Below are 23,353 nucleotides of genomic sequence, written 5' to 3' on the forward strand. Positions count from 1 at the left end.
TTATGAAGAGAAGAATAGATAGTTTGAGCTTAAAATTTAGGAAGCAGTCATCAGACTTGGAAAAAAGAGATGATGATAGAAACATATATAATAAGAAGTAAAGAAGCATGTACATTTTGTATACTAAACACTTCATACCTAAACTCCTTGGTTTAAAAAAAAATATTGAAACATAGACATATTTTAGGACCTGAGAGCATTCGCAGAGGCTAGTGAGTAGCACATGCTTCACTAGGAGGGAGCTGACCATATATGACTTCAGAGGGGATGAACAGGTAAGTAGGGCTTGGTTAAGTCTTCAGACGAAGGATTCCGTGTTGAAGGAGTTTTGATTGCAACATAGATCTAACTCTCCCAAAGTCTTAGGTGACCTGATGTAGTTTTGTAGTTATTCTTTAAATTTTATCAATTTCCACTTATTTTATATATTTAAGGATACAGGAAAGTCAGAACCATGTGCACAAATATCAGCAAACCAGGACCAGGTACATAAAAAAAAAGTTTGGAATTCTGATTTTCAGATACTGAAAAAAATTCATACAGCAGTAAAATCAAGGATAAATATTAAGAGCCCAAAGGGGAAGCAATAATTGATAGATATACAAAAATAAATGGAGGTCCTACTTTTCTAACTATGTCTAGGAACTGATGTAAGAAATCTTTATTAAAGTTAATCACAGCCCTGTGGATAAATCATCCATATATTGTATTTATGTGTGAGAGTATGTAGAACAGAGTTAGTAAAATTTTTTTAAAGCTTTCAATAAATAGTTTGAAAGTCACTTATATGGATCCTTTAAAACATTCATTAATGGAATATTGATTAAATGAAAAATTAACTCTTGAGAATGTTTCCTAAATAAAGTATATCTATGCATGGATGTACAATGAAGTTTCAAGCAACATTAATTATATCCTTTTGATGTCTCTACTGTCTTGTTCTAAAAAGCTAATAAGACCTGCACTACATCACAGTTAATGGGAGTGTGGTGCTTGTTGCTTAGGCAACAGGATGAATAAATGCAGGTCAGAATGTGCTTCAAGAAAAATAAAAGCTAGAATATGATACTGAGTGGAGACTAAGCAGGTCTAAAAGATTTTTCACCCCGTTAATGAAACCTGTTTCTTAAAGTGGGCTGATCATATTAGTATACTTTAACTAAATTTGTAATTAAATAAAGCAGATTTTGGAAATCAATAAATAATTTTTATAAAGGTAAAAACTAATTTTTATGATACTAGTAACAAATAAATAGTGTACAGTAGCATATAAAGCAATAATTGATGAGACTATTTTATGGTTTGTTCAATTTTCATAATTACCCTTCTAAATGATCATTCAAAGTTTTTTTCTTTTTTAATTAATTCTGTCTCATGAAGAAAGTATTTGATTGACTCATCTGAATTAAATATGTTTTCTCATTTTCTGGAAAATTATATATATAACTTAGAATTGCAAAAATAAAGACAATAGCCTATGGAGAAAGTCAGACCTTGGTTTTGTCACATATATCCAGGATTTTTGCCTCCCAGATACATTTTGAAGTACTTAAACACAATTCATTCCTGAATGTTGTTTTACGACCTTGAGATGCTTATTTGAAAACTGTTTGATTAACCTTTCAGTTTTGGGCTTTCAAAAAGGGGTTATATTTGCTCAATTGTGTCCAATATTCAGAGGAAAATTATGCTGAATTAAAATATTTGGAAGTAGCCAAATAATCTAGAGAATCCAAAGACCTACCTAGCTTCTCATGGGGCCAGAATAAGTTTGGACAAGGGTTTGAGGAGTGGGAATGAGAAAGTCTTATCTCAGGCAGAGACAAAGAATAAAGACATCAAAACATGCAGTAAATATAAATAACTATGAAAAGACTTTCATTCTGTTTGATAGTTCCCCAAATTCGTAGTGTTCTCTGTTTAGTGTCCTAAGTCTGTCCTAAATCTGCTCAGTGTCCTAACACTGTCATAGCAACCGAGGAAATTTCACTTTTTCCCTATTTCAATACCCATGATATCTGGTCTGTCTAATCAGTGACAGTTCTCTTCAACCTGAGAAAAATAACAGTAGCTGCATATCCCATTGTAAAAAACAGGTCCATAAAGGGTTCTATGTATACAGTTACTTAGGGATCATATGTCTTACTACATTTATGTAGCTTTTTACAAAAAAGCTACATAATGGAGCATACACTTTTTAGGAAAAGAGGCAGAAGTTTAACAATTTTACTAATTTTAAAAATCATAATAGTCAAGTCAAGCTTGGAGAAAAATAATCTCAAATAGATATTAAAAAAACCTAACTAGCCCTCATATTTTGTTATCAATTCTGGCATTAATAAGCTTCAGGTGTCTGCCCCAGCATTTTATTTAGAAGTAACTATTAATTATTTCTGCAAGCCATTTGTGTGCTCCATGCTTATATTATGCAGATCTCTCTAAATTTAGGGATCAGTATTACGTGTGATGAGAACTTAAAAGCAAGGAAAGGTAATAAGGACTGTGACGTAGCTTACCGAGGGAAACTGATGAGCACCGGGGGAGGTGTATGGATGATTAGAAAGCTGTATTATGGGTCTGCACATTTCCGCACCCTCCTTCCTCACCTATATTCATCACAGTGAGAAGTTTGCACACACCGGGTCTAGACTGCATGCGGACCAGTAGTCAGAATACATGAATGTACTTAGTCCACCAGCCTCTCTTTCTAAATACTGACAGGTAGTTGATGGAAGTGTTTGTTTTTTTTTATCTAAAGTAATAAATAACACTTCAGTGCTCTTCAATCAGCATGTGTAAGTAAGTGAATGTTCTCCATAATTGACCATCCGAAGCAGCTGGCTAGCAAACTAAAGGTCGTACACATAATTTAAACTGCTTATCGAACAATTACCAGGAAAAAAATAATCTTCACACCGTAAACAGAACAAATTGTCTAATTAATCACTAAATGCTGATGCTCACATGAAAGAACATGTTTTAGGAATCTAGAATTAACTGAAGAGTGCTATAATCTAACTGGGTATTCTGAGATGACAAATTTATAAAAATCACAAAGAATGACAGGGAGAATATAAATGTTAATCTTCCTTCACTGCCTATAAATAGTACTCTTACCGGTTCATTCACATAATACATATGTATATGGATGCCTATAGACCTCGTTTTTCAGCAAGTGTCTATATGTACACAGTAAGTTCCGTCCTAAGGGCATCCGATTTTCTGATGCAGTTACATATATAAATTGACCGGTTTTGGTGCAAATCAGGCTGCCTCTGAGCCGTGTAAGACACATAAGAAGCAAAGACAGACAAAAGGCAGCTCCGTGGACACAGAGAGCGTCTTACCATAAACTGTACATTGTCAAATCCATTAGCCATCAGGTGGTTCTCGTACTGAGGTAGCCCAATGCTTTCCAACCATTGTCCCACTGTTTGGACGGGGCATCTGGGTCCTGTAAGAGGATGAAGAGGGAAGCGTTTAAGCAGGGAGTAGCCGTCCACTGGGTAATAGCGGTAGTCCTGGGCTGAGAGGTGGCATTGCCACATCATGCTCCTGGGAAAGTTGCTATCAAAGGAGCCCGCCAGCTTGACAGATTAATGTTCTCAGCGAGAGAGCAAAGTCAGAAGTAAAACATAGTTTGCCAGGCAGGCTGTGGAGTATGACTTGATCCTAGCTCCACATTTCTTACATATTAATCTTTACTACCGACCAGTACGTCATACAGCCCCCAAAACCAGGCAGCAGAAGAAGGCATATCAAGCTGTCAGCTTAGGCTGGTCTGCGTTCTATGTGATTGTTGGAGTACTCCACAATGAGCAATGCACGGCCAGCAGCCAGAATTCTTTTTATCAAGTACTCCTACACTCATCAGTATGCAGCTCCATGCTCCTTGCTCCCCCTCGCTCGCTCCCCTTCATTACCCAGCCCAGGCTACACCTCGCATTTTCAATAATAGCCATCAGATAAGGCAGATTTTTTTTTTTTTTGTCTGCAAGCTGTAAGCCTGCCGCTGCTGCTTCCTCCTACACACCCATCCAAGCGTCAATCCTGAATGATGAGAGCAGTCAAAACAAATGCAGAAAATAGCAAGATTCAAAAGCAAACCAAAGTGCTTAAATCTGAATTGAATCTTCATACTGGTTATACGTTACAGGACTATTTGTTGTGGAATTTTACGTTTCAAAAGACACCAGGAAATGCAAAGCTTTAACTATAGCTTATAGCCAGAGCTCACTACAGGTTTCCTTTTTCCTCTCCTTTTCTTCTCTTTCCTTTCTTCTTTTCTAACCGCAACACAGCTAAATGTTTCCGATCTAAAGCTTTGCAGGGTTTGGAGACTAATTATTCTCTTTCTTTAACATGCTGTATCAAAATGAACCTCTCTGAAATATTTTTTTTCTCTTCTGAATTACTGCAAAATACAGAAACTGCATCGCAATCTTGAAGTCAAGATAATTCATTTCTCATTTGCAGGGCTTCTTCCAAACAAAAATATTATTAGGCACAAGAATTCCTTTTCCCCTCTGATATTTATAACCCAGTCTACCAGGGTTAGCATTCTAAATTGCTATAAAGGTAACATTACTGGGTAGAGATTTTTAATAAGGAAGAAGAGTCCTAACCAAAAATAATTCAAGAATAACAGATGCAAATGTGTGAGTTTTACCGAATGGCAGACAGATTGGGTAATTTATTTAATAATTGAGAGAAACCAGAGATTAATAATAGAACCCATAGAAAAAAATAATAGAACCCATAGGACTAAATCATAGGAAAGAATAGACTCTTACTTAAGATTGGGAGAGAACTTGAAGAAGGGTTAGTCTAACCTCTCTCTTAAGGCAGAAATCCCTTGTCACAGGGTACCCAGAAGATGATTATCCAATTTATGTTTGAATACTGCCTAGAACAGAGCTCTTACTACTTATCAGGAAGACTCCACTTATTAGATATTTTACTTCCTACCTGACTCCTACATACTGGTTCCAGCTCTGCCTTTGCGGTTACACAGACTGGGAACAGTGCCTTTTCTACATAAAGTGTTTTAAAAATCAAAGATAACTCTCATCCCCCCAGAACAGTGCCTGGCACATAGTAAGTGCTCAATAAATATTTATTATTTAATAAATTTTAACATTATTTTTCTTCTTTCTCCAAACCTTATCTTTCTCTTTTTAAGAACTTTGTCAGCCTCCCTGGCACACAGACATTGAACTTCAAAACATCTTGGGACTGCCTCTTTCACTGCCTGACATGCATCCCCAAGTTCTAGTCATTCCTCACCAGGGTGTTTTGCATCCATTCCCCTGATTCTATTTCCTTTTTCATGTTTGTGGAACGGCCATCTACTTTGATTCTGCTAGCTTATAAGTTGTCTAGGTTCACGTGACCTGATGCAACAATAGTGTTGATATTGGTTTTCCTATCTCTGATATTTTAAAATCTATTTATACATGGGTGTCAGATTAATCTCTCTAGGACAGTTTTGATTATTATGCCTTGTTTCAAAACCCCTCCATGGTTTTTAGTTGGCTTCAAAGTAAATTCCCTGCTCCTTTAATGACATTTTGAGGGTCTCCATGATCTGCTACAAATCATCTACATTTATTTCTTTTTCCCCAGTACTCCAGTCAGGTGGGGTTTCTAGCTGGTCTCCAAAGGCAGCCTGTAACATACTTGGGTTGGTTTTGTTATGTCCCGACATTTCTGCCCCTTCACTGGCTTTGGATGAGACATTTCCTTTAATCTTTTATAATCCCTCCTAACAGGAATAAGTGCTTTCTTTATCTGTTTTAAATGGCATTTTTAGACCCTCTATTAGAACAAATATTTTCTGTCTAATATTATAGTTATTTGTGTATAAGACTTATTTCTCCAATGTAGAACTATGTCTTGCCAATACAGCTTGTAGGAAGGATTCAGTATGCACCTGCTAAACCAAATACTATAATTTTTCATTTCATAATCCAAACTACATAAAATTCTAGTTTCAGATTTAACATTTCATTAAAAAAATTTCTATCCCAAGTCTCTGAATTCTTTATTTAAAAGACAATAGGGATGTTTTTATTTTTATTTATTATTTTTGATAGGTAGGTTTTTAAATAGAATTTTCAGGTCTGGATTTTTAACATCCTCATCCTCTTTTTCACCTGATTATAATTTATTTCTGATTGGTTCTAGATCTTTTAAGAAGGTCAAAAAGTTTGCAGCAGTTTAGGAATCAGTTTTAAGGGGCTCTAGTTGCTCAACATTACTTGTATGAGGAGTTGAAAACAAGACACTATTTGTCTCTAAAGCTGGTATGAGGTGGAATTAAGGGTAAATATTAATTACAGCCTCTCCTAGGGTCACATCCACACTGTTACTCCTGATCATTTTAAACTATGAGCAGGTAGATAGGCTACAAAAAGATTGTGCAGACATAATAATAATGTTTTGGCTTTGTAAGGCATATGCTAAAATCCTAAAATCCTCTCATCTCTTAAGATGCATATCTGGGACGAAGTACCTAGAAGAGTGCCACACACACACAGCCTAGGTATTAAATCATCTTGTTAAATGAATAAATCAGTGACATTGGAAATGGCTTTCATAGGATGTTCATTTCTTGAGAGAGAGAGAGAGAAGAGTTATTTCAAGGTCCAGACAGCTGAATTCAACAATATATTAAAAGGATCATTTACCACGATCAAGTGGGATTTATTCTGGGACACAAGGATGGTTCAATATCCATAAATCAATAAACATGATATACCACATTAACAAAATTAAGGATAAAAACCATATGATCATCTCAATAGATTCAGAAAAAGCATTTGGCAAAATACAACATCTATTCATGATTAAAAAAAAAAAACAAACTCTCAACAAAGGGGTTAGAGGGAACATATAGCTCAACATAAAGTCCATATATGACAAACCCACAGCTAACATCATACTCAGTTGTGAAAAACTGAGAGCTTTGCCCATAAGATCAGGAACAAAACAAGAACGGCCACTCTCACCACTTTTATTGAACATAGAACTGGAAGTCCTAGCTGCAGCAATCAGACAAGAAAAAGAAACAAAAGGCATCCAAATTGGTAAGGGAGAAGTAAAACTGTCACCATTTGCAGATGACATGATACTATACATAGAAAAACCTTAAAGACTTCACCAAAAAACTATTAGAAGTAATAAATGAATTCAGTAAAGTTGCAGGATACAAAATTAATACCCAGAAATTGATAGCATTTCTATACGCTAACAACAAAAAATTTCTCTGCTGAAAGAGAGATTAAGAAAGCAATTCCATTTATAATTGCACCAAAAAGAATAAAATACCTAGGAATAAACTTAATCAAGGAGGTGAAAGATCTATACCCTGAACACTATAAAACACTGATGAAAGAAATTGAAGATGACACAAACAAATGGAAAGATATTCCATGCTCATGGATTAGAATTAAAATTGTTAAAATGATGGAACACTGCACCAAAAACAAATGATGTAATATATGGTGATTAACATAACAATAAAAAATTTAAAAAAAAAGACAAGGAAAAAAAATAAATAAAATTGTTAAAATGTCCATACTACCCAAAGCAATCTACAGATTTAATGCAATCAAAATGCCAATAACAGTTTTCACAGAACTAGAACAAATAATGAAAAAATTTGTATGGAGCCACAAAAGACATGAGTAGCCAAAGCAATCTTGAGAAAGAAGAAAGAAACTGGAGGTATTACAATCCTGGATTTCAAGATATACTACAAAGTTATAATAATTAAAGCAGTGTGGGACTGGCACAAAAATAGACACATGGATCAGTGGAACAGAATAGAAAGCTCAGAAATAAATCCATGATTATATGGCCAATTAACCTACAACAAAGAAGGTAAGAATATACAGTGGGGAAAAGATAGTCTCGTCAACAAATGGGTGCTGGGAAAACTGGACACTACATGCAAAAGAATGAAACTGGATCACTTTATTATACCATACACAAAAATAAACTTTAAATGGATTAAAGACCTAAATTTGAGACATGAAAGCATAAAACTCCTAGAAGAAAACATAGTTAGTAATCTCTGTCATTTGCCTTAGCAAAGTTTTTCTAGATATCTCCTTAGGGAAGTGAAACAAAAAAATAAACTATTGGGACTATGCCAAAATAAAAAGATTTTGCACAGCAAAGGAAACTATACACAAAACAAAAAGGCAACCTAGTGAATGAGAGAAGATATTTGCAATGATATATTCATAAGGGTTAATATACAAAATATATAAAGAACTTAAACAATTCAACACTAAGAAGACAATCTGTTTAAAAAATATGCAGAGGACCTGAATAGACATTTTTCCAAAGAAGACATACACATGGCCATAGACACATAAAAAGATGCTTAACATCACTAATCATCAGGAAAATGCAAATTAAAACCACAATGGGTATCACCTCATACCTTTCAGAATGGCTAGTATCAAAAAGACAAGAAATAACAAGCGTTGGCAAGGATATAGAGGAAAAGGAACCCTCATACACTGTTTGTGGGAATGTAAATTGGTACAGCCACTGTGGAAAACGATATAGAGATGTCTCAGAAAATTAAAAATAGAATTACCATATGATCCAGTAATTCCACTACTGGGTATGTACCCAAAGAAAACAAATACATTAATTTAAAAAGATAAATGCACTGCTATGTTTACTGCAGCATTATTTACAATGGCCAAGATATGAAAGCAACACCAGTGTCCACTCATGGATGAATGGATAAAGAAGATGTGCAATGGAATATTACCCATCCATAAGGAGGAATGAGATCTTGCCATTTGTGACAACATGAATGGACCTAGAGGGTATTATGCAAAGTGAAATAAGTCAAAGAAAGACAAATACTGTATGATTCCACTTAAGTGTGGAATCTAAAAAACAAAACAAACAAATAAAAAGCAGAAACAGACCTATAAATACAGAGAACAAACTGATGTCAGAGGGGAGGGGCAAAATGGGTGAAGGGGTATGGGAGATAACAGGCTTTTGGTACAGCATAGGGAATAGAGTCAATGGTATTGTCATGGTGTCATATGATGACACTTGTGAGTCACTTGTGAGCATAGCATAACATAAAGAGTTGTCAAATAACTATGTTGTGCACCTGAAATTAATGTAACACTGTGTGTCACTATACTTCAATTTTTAAAAAACAAATACAGGTTGGAGACAATACTAGTTACCAATCACTTTACAAATCTTTGTATAGATTAAATTTTATTCTTTATTCAGTCATTCAGTTTCTATTCAGTAATTCTCATGTGTCAGTGAAAACCTATAATGCAGGAGGGAAATGAGTAGGGAGAGAGTTGGGTAGGGTGAGGTGGTGAGGGAGAGGGAGGAAGAAGAAAGAGATCTTGAGTCATATTCTTTGCGATTTTGTTAAAGTATTTTCTGATGAGCCAAACCTCTAAAAGAATCCTGGTTCAAGTCTGAAGATCACTTTTTTATAGTGGTTAAGTACATTTCTCACCTCAAATATGACTTGAAATACTTTCTTGGAGTCTTAAAATTTTTCAAGCATAACAATACATTATTGGGCAGTCACCTTTACTCAACTGGAACTTCTCTAAGTCCCCAGAGTGAGATAAATGGAGGGAAAACATAAATTAATAGTTATTCAGAGATACTATGTTCTAGGCAGTGTGATAAGGATTATGAGCCCCATTTCAGATAAGGAAACTAAAGCTCAGAGTATGTGATGAAACCAGGAATTTTCTTTGTCACAGTCTTTTAAAAAAATAATCTGGGGGTGTCATTTTCTGAATGGCAATGTGAAAATTTCCGTGGACCTGATCCTCAGCAAAACAGACATAATGCTGAATATTGTATAATAAAACAACCTTTTAAAGTCTCATAAAATTGTTCTAAGAATATACAGAGGATGAAAAATATATTTATTCAAGAAAATCTACTGAAACTTGGTAAGAACAGAGAGTCTGTGGCACTTGAGCCATAACGTGTTCCTTCTCTCTTCTCTCTCCCCAGCTCAACCTGAAACTCCAATCTGAGTTGCTGTGCCCAAGAGATGAGTCTCCCTCTCAGCTCCCATCCAAAGGATATGATACCTTATCAAAAGGGTCGGACACTTAACCGACTAAGCCACCCAGGCAACACTGCCAGCATTCTAATTCCATCTGACTTCAAGGCTCAGAGGTTAAATTCCTGGTGAGTGTGGCTGAGAGGTCATGGGATCCTTTTATCTACCCAGCCCCCATTTTATATGTTCCATCCAAGTTGTGACAGGGTAGGAATATTGGGGTCCTGATTGCCCTCAACCCAGCTTACTTACAAGAACTGAGGTTCCGTGCCCAGCCCAGAAAGGCAAGCTGAGAGGATGAGAAGACCAGAGGCTACCATCCTTGTCCATTGCCCAGAACAGTGGCTCTAAGATTCTGCCAAAGGGGAACTAGTCATAATATGTCAGTCCATAAATAGGTCAGTCCTTAAGTGCAGAGAGCTCTAAAGCTCTCTCCAAGAAATTGACTTTATTTGAAACAGTATGAGGAAGTTCAAGCCTAAGGGCATTGTTAAAAACAATGGAAATTTTTGTGGTAAGCAACTAAAAGGAGACTAGGACCACAGGCTAAACAGTAGGGCAGCTAGTTTTAGAGAACCAGGAAGAGACAGTTAAGAAATGCCCTTCTGGGGTCAGAACAAACTTCAAAGACTGGCCTATAGAAGTATTCCTAACCAAATTTAATTGGACCACACTCTGGAGCAACTCCTATCTTAGAGAACTGTCAAAAACAAGAGAGTAATAAGCTGGCAATTAGTGGAGCCTAATATCTGGGTGTTAGACCAGATGAGGCAGAGAGCTTAATAGAAAGATTAGGGAAAGAGAAACAGAAAACTGTCATAACTGCACATGGGCAAGGCTGTACACTTTAGTGGATAAAGACCATGAGATATATCCATAAAATGGGATATTATTTAGCAATAAAGAGAAATGAAGTGCTCATAGATGCTAAATCATAGCTAAACCTTGAAAATATTATGCTAAATGAAAGTGGCCAGTCAAAAAAATACCTTAAACTATATGATTCCATTTATATGCAATATCTAGAATAGACAAATTTATAGAGACGGAAAGTAGATTAGGGGTTGCCTAGGGCTAGAGAAGGAGTATTGGGTGAAAAAGAGGAGTGACTGTTAATGGATGTGACATTTCTTTTTAGTGTGATAAAAATGTTTTAAAATTGACTGGGGATGGTTGCACAACTCTGTGAATATACTAAAAACCATTGTGTACACTTTAAATGGGTGGATTGAATAATATGTAAATTATGTCTCAATAAATTTTCAATTATTGAATAACAAAATAAAAAATAATTCTTAAAAAATTTTAAGAACACAAAACACAATTATGTATACATATAATTTATTATTGTTTTATATTTTGGTATTTTAGTGCTCTATTTTTTCTTCTTTTTCCATTTTCCTTCGTTTTGTTTTCCCCTAGTTCCTCTATACCATCTGTATCATTCGTCCTTCCCTCAAGGTAATTCATGTTAACAAACTAGTGTGTATCTTCACATATAATTATCCATTGTCAAATCTCTCTATCACACACACACATACAAATACACACACACATATTTGTAGGCCTTGTTTCATAAAAATAGAATCATATCACTCTGACTTTTCTAAACCTCGCTTTTCTCATTCAACAAAGTCTTATGGAAATTCCACCAAGTAAATGATAAGCTGTAATTTATTCTTGTAAATAGCTACATAATAGTCCATTCCAATGTGGATATACCATTCTTTATTCAGTTCTCTGACTCATATCTCTAGACATCCCTCCATTTTCTTTTTTAAAATTTTTATTTTGAGATAATCATAGATTCACATGCAGTTATAAAAACTATTAAGAAAGAAAGATTCTGTATAGACTTTACTCAGTTTTCCCCAATCTTATCACAACCAGGCAATTGGCATTTATAAAATACACTGATCTTATTCAGATTTCACCAGTTTTACATGCACAGTGGCTTAAAGATTCTGCCAAAGGGAAGTGTGTGCCTATGTGTTTAGTTCTACACAATTTTATCACATATATAGATTGTGTGACCATCACCACAGTCAAAATAAAGACTATACAATCATAAGGATCCCTCCTGCAATCCTTTCATAGCCATAGCCCTCTCCCTCCCTCCCTTGCTCCTTAACCTTTGCTAACTACTAATCTGTTTTCTATCTCTATCAATTTGTCATTTCAAGAATGTTATATACATGGAATCATAGACTATGTAACCTTTGGGATTGGCTTTTTTTCATTCAGCATAATTTTCTTGAAATCCATACAAGTTACTCTGTGTATCAATAGCTCATTGCTTTTTATTTCAGAGTAGCATTCCATGATATGGATATACCACAGTTTGCTTAATGATTCACCCACTGAAGGGCTTTTGAGCTCTTTCTACCTCTTAGCTGCTACAAATAAAGCTGTTATAAACATTGAGTATGGGTTTTTGTGCAAATTTAAGTTTCCATTGCTCTGGGATAAATATTCAAGAGTGCAATTACTGGCTCATCTGGTAAGTATGGTCTAGTTTTATAATAAATTGTCATATTATTTTCCAAAGTGATTGTATTATTTTATATTCCCACTAGCAACACACAAGAGATCCAGTTTCTTCACATTTCACCAGAATTTGATGTTATCACTATTTTTTAAAATTTTAGCCATTATGATAGGTGCATAGTGATACCACATTGTGGTTTTAATTTGCATTTCCCTCATGGCTAATTAGGTTAAACATAGTTTTATGTGCTTATTTGCCATCTGTATATCCTTTTTGGTAAAATGTTTGTTCATGTCTGTTGTCTATTTTTGAATTGGATTGGTTGGTTTTGTACTGTTGAGTTTTGAAAGTCCTTTATATATTCTAGATAAAGGCATTTGTTGTATTTTTTATTCGCAAATATTTTCTCCTAGTCTGTAGTCTGTCTTTTCCTCCAGAGTTTCCTAAAGAGCTAAAGTTTTTAATTTTGATGAGGTCCAATTTGCCAATTTTTACTTTTATGAATCATGTTTTTGGTGTCTACCCATTATTTTTAACTTTTAAAATGATCATCTTAAAAAATGTGTCTGTTATAAATAGCTTATAACTACAGTTATGTTTTAATCTGGAATTTAAAAAACTATAGTCCAGTGGTTTGCATTTTTTTAAAAGATTTATTTATTTTAGAGAGAGAGAGAGAGTGAGAGCAAGCAAGTTGTGGGGGAGAGCAGAGGGAGAGAGAGAATCCTGAAGCAGACTCCCCACGGAGCTCGGAGCCCCAGACAGGCTCAATTCCAGGACCCTGAGATCTTGATCTGAGCCAAAATCAAGAGCTGGACATTTAAACAACTGAGCCACCCAGGCACCCCAGTGGTTTGCATTTTAACGGACAAGTACAATTTAGGATAGTGACAGTCATGCTTGATTTTAATCATTCTATCTTATTTTCTATTTATATTTATGTACATTGTTGTGTCCTCATTTTCTTTTTTTTTTAATTTTTGTTGATCTGGTGACATTTCTATTCATTCTATTTTTCTCCTTTTAACTTCTAGATTCTGTGATACTTTTTATTGATAGTTACTATATCTTTCCCTGCTCTATCAGATACACTTTTCTAGGATTACTTAAAAATAAGATATCAACTCTTTCACCTTCCATAACTTTTTTTCCCCTCCTACTCCAGTAAGATAAGGTTTCATAATATCTTCTTTTCTCTATTCTTCCTTTCCTACAACCACGTTATAATCTATAGAATTCTTTACCATTATCAATATGTCCTATTCCCAACTAATTCTTACATTTTGTTGTTAATCATTTAGAAAATTTTGTTCTAGACTATTATTAGAAATTTCCTTATAGCATATTTGTTCTATATCATGAGCTCTTATTGAATATTTATGTTGAACACTTCCAATGTACCTACCCATATCAATTGGATTTAATTATTGTAAAGATTCACTGGTCACCACTGTTCCATATCCTCATAACCTTTTCCATCTTGAAATTTTTCTCTTACTTTGTGGTTTTGTTAAAATATTTTCTCATATACTCAGAAAATATTTTGAACTGAATAAAAAATGTACATCATATCAAAATCTGTGAGATGTAGTTAAAGTGCTACTTAGAAATTTAATGTCTATATTAGAAAAAAGAAAATTTCAAATCAATAAGCTCAGCATCCACCTTAAGAAATGTGAAAAAGAGAAAAAAATAAAACCAAAAGTAAGCAGAAAGAAGGAAATAAAGATTAGAGAAGAAATGAATGAAATAGAAAACAGAAAAATCAATGAAACTAAAAGCTTTTATTTGTGATATCATTGATAAGACAACTAGTCAGGCTAATTAGGAAAAAAAGAGGAGAATACACAATTTACCAATATCAATAATGAGAGAGATCAAAGTCCTACAGAGTCTACAGATACTAAAAAGATAACAAAATATTACTAATAACTTTGTGCCAATAAATACAGCAGCTAAGATGAAATAGGCAAATTTATTGAAAGACACAAACTATCAAAGCTCACTCCTGAAGAACTTCATAACCGAATATCTCTTACCTACTAAAGTAATTGTATTTATAGTTAAAACCTTTCACAAAGAAAACTCTAGCCCTCATCAATGGCTTCAATGGTGAATTCTGCCAAATATATGAGGAAGAAATAATAACAATTTTACACAAACTGTTCCAGAAAATTGAAGAGAATCCTTGCCAACCCATTTTATGTCATAGTTACTCTGATACCAAAGTCAGACAATGACATTTTGAGAAAAGAAAACTATAGACCAATGTTTGTCATGGATATAGATTTAGACATTCTTAACAAAATCTTGGGAAATAATTTCAATAATACATAAAAGATCAACATGACCAAGTTGGATTTATTCCCATACTATGTCTTTTTTTAATATTAAAAAATCAATTAATGTACCTCACCATATTAACTAGTAAAGAAAAGTCACATGATCATCTTAGCAGATGTATTAAAAACCATTTGACGAAAGCTAACAACTATTCTTAAAAAAAACTCAACAAATGAGAATTTCTCAAACCTGATAAAAGGCATCTATAAACAACCTACAGCTAGCATTGCACTTAATTGTAAAAGACAGATGCTTTCCTGCTAAGATCAGGAAACAAAGCAGGGAAGTCCACTATCACCTCTTTCATCTAATATTGTACTGGAGATTCTACCAGCACAATAAATCTGGAAAAAGAAATAAAATCCATCCGGATTAGAAAGGAAGATGTTTCTGTTCACATATGATATGATTATCTATGTACAAAATCTTATGAGACCTACACCAAAGCTACCAGAATAAGTGAGTTTATCAAGGTCTCAGAAAACAAAGTACAAAAATCAAATGTATTTGTATATACCATCAATAAACATATAGAACTTGAAATTTTAAAAAATCATATTAAGGAACAAATCTGTCAAAAGATGTTCTGGACTTGTATACTTAAAATTACAAAGCACTGCTGGAAGACATCATATAAGACCTAAATAAATGGAAAGATACACTGTATTCACGGATTGGAGGACTCAACATTGTTAATATGTCAGTTCTTCCCAAATTTATCTATAGATTTAATGTAATCCCAATCAAAATCCCAGGAGGTTTGTGTGTGTGTGTGTGTGTGTGTGTGTGTGTGTGTGTGTGTGTGTAAATTGTCAAGCTTCTCCTAAAATTCATATGGAAACAAAAAGGACCAAGACTAACCAAAATAACTTTGAAGAAGAACAAAGTTGGAGAGTTATACCACTTGACTTTACTTATCATAAAGCTATGGTTATCAGGACTGTGGTGCATTAGTGTTAAGATAGATAAACAGATCAGTGGAACAGAATAGATGGTTTAGAAACAGACTAACACAGAGAACCAATTGACTTGATAAAAGTAAAAGGCAATTCTGTGGAGAAAGGAGAGACTTGTTAATGAATGATGCTGGAATAACTGGGAATCTATATATACAAAAAAAAATGGATTTCAATCCATATTTCACACCATATATAAAAATTAGCTCAAACGTATCATAGGCCTAAATGTAAAATCATGTAACTTCTAGAAGAAAAAAATACAAAAAAAAAAATTAGGAAAAGTCTTGAACTTGGGTTAGGTACCAAAAGCACAATTGTAAAAGAGAAAAGATCATTAAAATTAATCAAAATTTTAAAATTCTGCTCTTTGAAAGGAAGTTAAGAGAATGAAAAGACAAAATATGGACTGGAAGAAAACATTTACAAATCATATCTGATAACAGACTATATTCTAAATATATAAAGAACTCTCAAAATTCACTAATAAAAAATCATTTTTTTAAATGGGCAAAAGATTTGAACAGACGCTTCACCAGAGAAAATATACAGATGTCTAATAAGCACATAGAAAGATGTTCAACATCATTAGACATTAAGAAAATGGAAATGAAAACCATAATGCACTACCACTTATTAGAATGTCTAAAATTAAGGCTGACCACACCAAATGTTGACAAGGTGTGGATCAGGGGGACGCTCAGACACTGTTGGTGAGAATATAAAGTGGTACAACCTCTTTGGGAAATAGTTTGATAATTTCTCAAAAAGTAAAATACACATCTACTATATGGCCCAGCCATTCCACTACTGGATATTTACCCAAGAGAAATGAAGGCATATGCTACAGAGACTTGTACATGAAGGTACATGAATGTTCATAGCAGCTTTATTTGTAATAGCCAACAACACAAAGCAGCCTAAATATTCATCATCAAGTGAGTAAATAAAGAAATTGTTGTATATTCATACAATAGAATATTACTCAGCAATAGAATGGAACACATTGATGAATGCAACACATGGATGAATATAAAAATAATTCCGCCGAGTAAAAGAAACCAGACTCCCCCAAAAAGGCTACATTCTGTATGATTCCATTTATATACAATTCTAGAGAATGCAAACTTATCTCTAGTGATAGAAAACAGATCAGTGGCTACCTGGGAAGGGGGTAAGGGGGAATGGGAGGGATTAAAAAGTGACAGGAAATTTTTGGAGATGACATATTTATTTTCTTGATTGTGGTGGTGGTTTCAATGTACAACCACTTGTCATACATCAAACTGTACACTTTAAATTTGTGCAGTTTGTTGTAGGTGGGATATACCTGAATAAATTTAGCTTAAAAAGTTAAACTAATAAAGTAGGGAAAGGAAATAAAGAATAATGGGGAGGGAAGTTACTTATAGATAGAATTGTCAGAGAATGTCTCTCTGAAAAGATGAGATTTGGACACAGGTAGTGAGGAATGAGACAGTCTGAGATCTAGTAAAAGAGAATTTGAGGTAGTAAGCTTAAAGGCTGATATCGTCTATATTGTAATGGCATAGTGATACTGGGAGGATGGAGTACTAGCTTAATTTTGACATGTTCTTAACTATTCTCACTGCATACTGCGTAGCCGTGAAAGGCCCAGGAGATTGAGATGAATGTGTGCTTACTCCAGGATATAGTATTAAATTAATACATGATATCAGTTTGGGTTTCTGATGTTAACTTTCTCTTTCAAAGTAGAAGGCAATTGATATTCTGATTAATTTCAGACATCTCTTAATTAGGGTTTAGTTAATTGGGGAGGAGGATACTTCTTTCTATACTTTATTCATTCCTTCAGCATTGACTGATTTCTTCCACAAGTATTATAAAGTACCTCTTGTTCCAAGCATTTTGCTAGGCAATGGGGATATAGCTTTGAACATCCCTGCACTTAGGCAATTTATAGGCTAGTGGAGAAACTGATTTACCACTTAGAGTATGTCATTTGATATGAGAAGAATTAAAACCTAGAAACATGACTTCTTATTGTGACTATAAGGAGAGGAGAAATGAATTAGAAAAAATCCCTTAAGTGACTACAGTTTCCATGAGCAAAAGAAAAATCTAACACACTATCTGCTTCAAAAGGTGCTACTCAGTGGAACTGATGAAACAGAAGGTAGGTCAAAGGATTAGGCAGAGGCAGCAGTTACCAAATTTGTTGAGTAGGAAAATGGCATTTAGGAAGGGATAAAGGAGTCTCCTGACAACAGTTAAGAAAGAAACAAAAAGAAAAGAAAGAAAGAAAGAAAGAAAGAAAGAAAGAAAGAAAGAAAGAAAGGAAGAAAGAAAGAAACCCCTAAAAATGTAATAAATACCTGTTTATCCAGTACCAAGGTAACTAACATATGGCACATACTTTTCAAAGATTGTGAGTCTTTCCAGCAGTCTAAGGAGGGAGCTAATATTTATTGAGTACCTGTGATGTGTCAGACCTTTGAAATATCTCGCTATATAAAATAGAGCAAACACACATTCACTGTTGTCAGGTTCTAAATGTTCTACACGTATTGGCTCATATTATTCGTATGACAACCCCAGGAACTACTATGGTTATCATCTCTTCTTACAGGGAAGGAAAATAAGATACCGAAAAGTCATACGTTTTCAAAGTTGCCCAAGTAGACTAGAACTTTGGTAGCCTGCCTCCAGAGCCTAAGCTCTTAGTTGCTATTCTATGCTGCTTCTCTCTTCCAGATGCCATTGGAAACTTGCCCTTTTCAGGAGGGAGAATGTTCACCCATCCCCATCCCAGCAAGTTTGTTTTAAAAGGGTTTCCCAGGTTTTCCCTGTTTATTCTCCTTTCCAGCCTCCTTCATCTTGCATTCATTATTTTTAGCTTCTAAAATGTGAAGCAATGAGAAAAAGTAGGAGGGAATAATGAAAGGTGAAAGAAGGGTAAGTCCTACACTCGGATATTTTTATTTCACTCTAACAAAGGGCTTTTCTGTGATTCTTTTTTTTTAAAATTTTCTTATTGTTATGTTAATCACCATACATTACATCATTAGTTTTTGATGTAGTGTTCCATGATTCATTGTTTGCGCATAACACCCAGTGCTCCATGCAGAATGTGCCCTCTCTAATACCCATCACCAGGCTAGCCCATCCCCCCACCCCCCTCCCCTCTAGAAACCTCATTTTGTTTTTCAGAGTCCATCGTCTCTCATGGTTCATCTCCCCCTCCGACTTACTCCCCTTCATTCTTCCCCTCCTGCTATCTTCTTCTTTTTTTTTTCTTAACATATATTGCATTATTTGTTTCAGAAGTACAGATCTGTGATTCAACAGTCTTGTACAATTCACAGCGCTCACCATAGCACATACCCTCTCCAATGTCTATCACCCAGCCACCCCATCCCTCCCACCCCCCCACCACTCCAGCAACCCTCAGCTTGTTTCCTGAGGTTAAAAATTCCTCATATCAGTGAGGTCATATGATACATGTCTTTCTCTGATTGACTTATTTCACTCAGCATAACGCCCTCCAGTTCCATCCATGTCGTTGCAAATGGCAAGATCTCATTCCTTTTTATGGCTGCATAATATTCCATTGTGTATATATACCACCTCTTCTTGATCCATTCATCTGTTGATGGACATCTCGGCTCTTTCCACAGTTTGGCTATTGTGGACATTGCTGCTATAAACATTGGGGTGCACGTACCCCTTTGGATCCCTACATTTGTATCTTTGGGGTAAATACCCAGTAGTGCAATTGCTGGATCATATGGTAGCTCTATTTTCAACTGTTTGAAGAACCTCCATACTGTTTTCCAGAGTGGTTGCACCAGCTTGCATTCCCACCAACAGTGTAGGAGGGTTCCCCTTTCTCCACATCCCCGCCAACATCTGTCATTTCCTGACTTGCTAATTCTAGCCATTCTGCCTGGTGTGAGGTGGTATCTCATTGAGGTTTTGATTTGGATTTCCCTGATGCCGAGCGATGTTGAGCACTTTTTCATGTGTCTGTTGGCCATTTGGATGTCTTCTTTGGAAAAATGTCTGTTCATGTTTTCTGCCCATTTCTTGATTGGATTATTTGCTCTTTGGATGTTGAGTTTGATAAGTTCTTTATAGATTTTGGATACTAGCCCTTTATCTGATATGTCATTTGCAAATATTTTCTCCCATTCTGTCGGTTGTCTTTTGGTTTTGTGGACTGTTTCTTTTGCTGTGCAAAAGCTTTTTATCTTGATGAAATCCCAATAGTTCATTTTTGCCCTTGCTTCCCCTGCCTTTGGCGATGTTTCTAGGAAGAAGTTGCTTTGGCTGAGGTCGAAGAGGTTGCTACCTGTGTTCTCCTTCAGGATTTTGATGGACTCCTGTCTCACGTTTAGGTCTTTCAACCATTTGGAGTCTATTTTTGTGTGTGGTGTAAGGAAATGGTCCAGTTTCATTCTTCTGCATGTGGCTGTCCAATTTTCCCAACACGATTTGTGGAAAAGATTGTCTTTATTCCATTGGACATTCTTTCCTGCTTTGTCAAAGATTAGTTGACCATAGAGTTGAGGGTCCATTTCTGGGTCTCTTCTGGTTCCAACAAATTTTATTTGTTCCATTTCTTTGAAAAAAGTGGATGGTATTTTGATGGGGATTGCATTGAATGTGTAGATTGCTCTAGGTAGCATTGACACCTTCACAATGTTGGTTCTTCCAATCCATGAGCATGGAACGTTTTTCCATTTCTTTGTGTCTTCCTCAATTTCTTTCATGAGTATTTTATAGTTTTTGGAGTACAGATCCTTTGCGTCTTTGGTTAAATTTATTCCTAGGTATCTTATGGTTTTGGGTGCAGTTGTAAATGGGATCGACTCCTTGATTTGTCTCTCTTCTGTCTTGTTGGTGTATAGGAATGCCACTGATTTCTGTGCATTGATTTTATATCCTGCTACTTTACTGAATTCCTGCATGAGTTCTAGCAGTTTTGGGGTGGAGTCGGGTTTTCCACATACAGTGTCATATCATCTGCAAAGAGTGAGAGTTTGACTTCCTCTTTGCTGATTTGGATGCCTTTGATTTCTTTTTGTTGTCTGATTGCTGTGGCTAGGACTTCTAATACTATGTTGAATAGCAGTGGTGATAGTGGACATCCCTGCTGCGTTCCTGACCTTAGGGGAAAAGCTCTCAGCTTTTCCCCATTGAGAATGATATTCGCTGTAGGTTTTTCATAGATGGCTTTTATGATATTGAGGTATGTACCCTCTATCCCTATACTCTGAAGAGTTTTGATCAAGAAAGGATACTGTACTTTGTCAAATGCTTTCTCTGCATCTATTGAGAGGACCATACGATTCTTGTTCTTTCTTTTGTTAATGTATTGTATCACGTTGATTGATTTGCAGATGTTGAACCAACTTGCAGCCCAGGGATAAATCCCACTTGGTCATGGTGAATAATCCTTTTAATGTACTGTTGGATCCTATTGGCTAGTATTTTGGTGAGAATTTTTACATCCATGTTCATCAAGGATATTGGTCTGTAATTCTCCTTTTTGATGGGGTCTTTGTCTGGTTTGGGGATCAAGGTAATGGTGGCCTCATAAAATGAGTTTGGAAGTTTTCCTCCCATTTCTATTTTTTGGAACAGTTTCAGAAGAATAGGTATTAATTCTTCTTTAAATGTTTGGTAGAATTCCCCTGGGAAGCCATCTGGCCCTGGGCTCTTGTTTGTTGGGAGATTTTTGATGACTGCTTCAATTTCCTTAGTGGTTATAGGTCTGTTCAGGTTTTCTATTTCTTCCTGGTTCAATTTTGGTAGTTGATACATCTCTAGGAATGCACCCATTTCTTCCAGATTATCTAATTTGCTGGCATAGAGTTGCTCATAATATGTTCTTAGAATTGTTTGTATTTCTTTGGTGTTGGTTGTGATCTCTCCTCTTTCATTCGTGATTTTGTTGATTTGGGTCATTTCTCTTTTCTTTTTGATAAGTCTGGCCAGGGGTTTATCAATCTTGTTCATTCTTTCAAAGAACCAGCTCCTAGTTTCGTTGATCTGTTCTACTGTTCTTTTGGTTTCTATTTCATTGATTTCTGCTCTGATCTTTATTATTTCTCTTCTCCTGCTGGGTTTGGGTTTTATTTGCTGTTCTTTCTCTAGCTCCTTTAGGTGTAGGGTTAGGTTGTATATTTGAGACCTTTCTTGTTTCTTGAGAAAGACTTGTATTGCTATATACTTTCCTCTTAGGACTGCCTTTGCTGTATCCCAAAGATTTTGAACAGTTGTGTTTTCATTTTCATTGGTTTCCATGAATTTTTTTAATTCTTCTTTAATTTCCTGGTTGACCCATTCATTCTTTAGTAGGATGCTCTTTAGCCTCCATGTATTTGAGTTCTTTCTGACTTTCCTCTTGTGATTGAGTTCTAGTTCAAAGCATTGTGGTCTGAAAATATGCAGGGAATAATCCCAATCTTTTGGTACCTTTTCTGCGATTCTAAGGACAGCAGCTTCAGTGTTGTTTCCACCTTAGGGGCTCAGCCTGTCCGTTCTGCAAAGCATGGATGCTTGTGCTGTGTGTCCAGGAAGATGCTGCCTCAATAAGCAGGAGTGTAGCGGGGCCATGATGAGCCCCACTCCTGGAGCCAGTCGGCCTGGGTTTGTGTCTTGTCTCCTCTCCATTGTGTAAATCTTTGTTGTTTCTATTTTTGAGATGGGGCATGGAACAATAAAGAGAGTGCTGTTCTGCTTGGGCAAGTTTCTGGGGCTTAGTTCTTCATTGGGAAAGTGAGAGTGACATTTCACCCCACCTATTTTATGGCTTTGTTTGAAGCAGAAATGAAATGACATATGTGAAAAATCAGTGTGAACTATAAAGAGCTAATGAAATGGTAGGGATATCAATACTGTCAGTAGAATATATGTGTGTTATTCATTCAGTCTCTCAATCAAAGGGACTGGTCCTGAGCCATCAGTGCTTTTCCTCACATAGTTCTCTTTGTTCTGGGGGTGGGCATTCTGCCTAAATAACAGAAGAAAGCCCATTGCACTGTAAGGTGATCAGATTCCCCAAACCCATGATGTCATTAGGGCCTTTGTCTTATCTAACGTGCACCAACAGCCAGGTCTTCACGTGCATCGAAAGGTGAAAAGAGAAGAAAGGTAGAGCAAGGAATGGCAAGAAAGGAAAATTCTGATTCCCAGCTTTGTAATTAACAAAGGTACTATTCGTTATTTATTCCAACATACGTCAAATAGAAGTTGGCCATTTTTGAAGAGACTGGTAAAAAATTCCCGCTGAACTGCTGAAGAAAACGCTGCCCACATTTGGGAGAGAAATCGCATATTCAACTAATAACTGTAGTGTTGGAGTCTATATGAGGCTGCTTCCTTGTATTTTATATCTTGTAATACAGGTGTAGGAAGCTAGGAGTGAATAGTGCTCATTCCCGGAGGATAGTATAAGAAGGATCCTGACAAATAATTCTGTTTTTAACTAAGAAT

At 35.6% G+C, this 23,353-nt stretch overlaps 1 protein-coding gene across 16 annotated transcripts in view; it reads right to left on the bottom strand.

Annotated features, from left to right (window-relative positions):
• Positions 1–23,353, bottom strand: part of ANKS1B (ankyrin repeat and sterile alpha motif domain containing 1B) — a 1,102,644-nt gene that overhangs the window by 376,248 nt on the left and 703,043 nt on the right. For 10 of the 16 annotated variants that reach the window (XM_028121708.2, XM_028121707.2, XM_028121706.2 and 7 more), the window contains exon 1: positions 3,348–3,551. In XM_028121708.2, the coding sequence (XP_027977509.1) occupies positions 3,348–3,551 (204 nt within the window). Of the gene's footprint in view, positions 1–3,347; positions 3,552–23,353 lie in introns of those variants that run through there. The other 6 variants (XM_028121697.2, XM_028121696.1, XM_028121695.2 and 3 more) reach the window with 1 other exon arrangement.

The sequence above is a fragment of the Eumetopias jubatus genome, unplaced genomic scaffold, assembly GCF_037043125.1.
Source record: "Eumetopias jubatus isolate StellerSeaLion01/CBP00866 unplaced genomic scaffold, mEumJub1_p1.0 scaffold_8, whole genome shotgun sequence".
Lineage (NCBI taxonomy): Eukaryota > Metazoa > Chordata > Mammalia > Carnivora > Otariidae > Eumetopias > Eumetopias jubatus.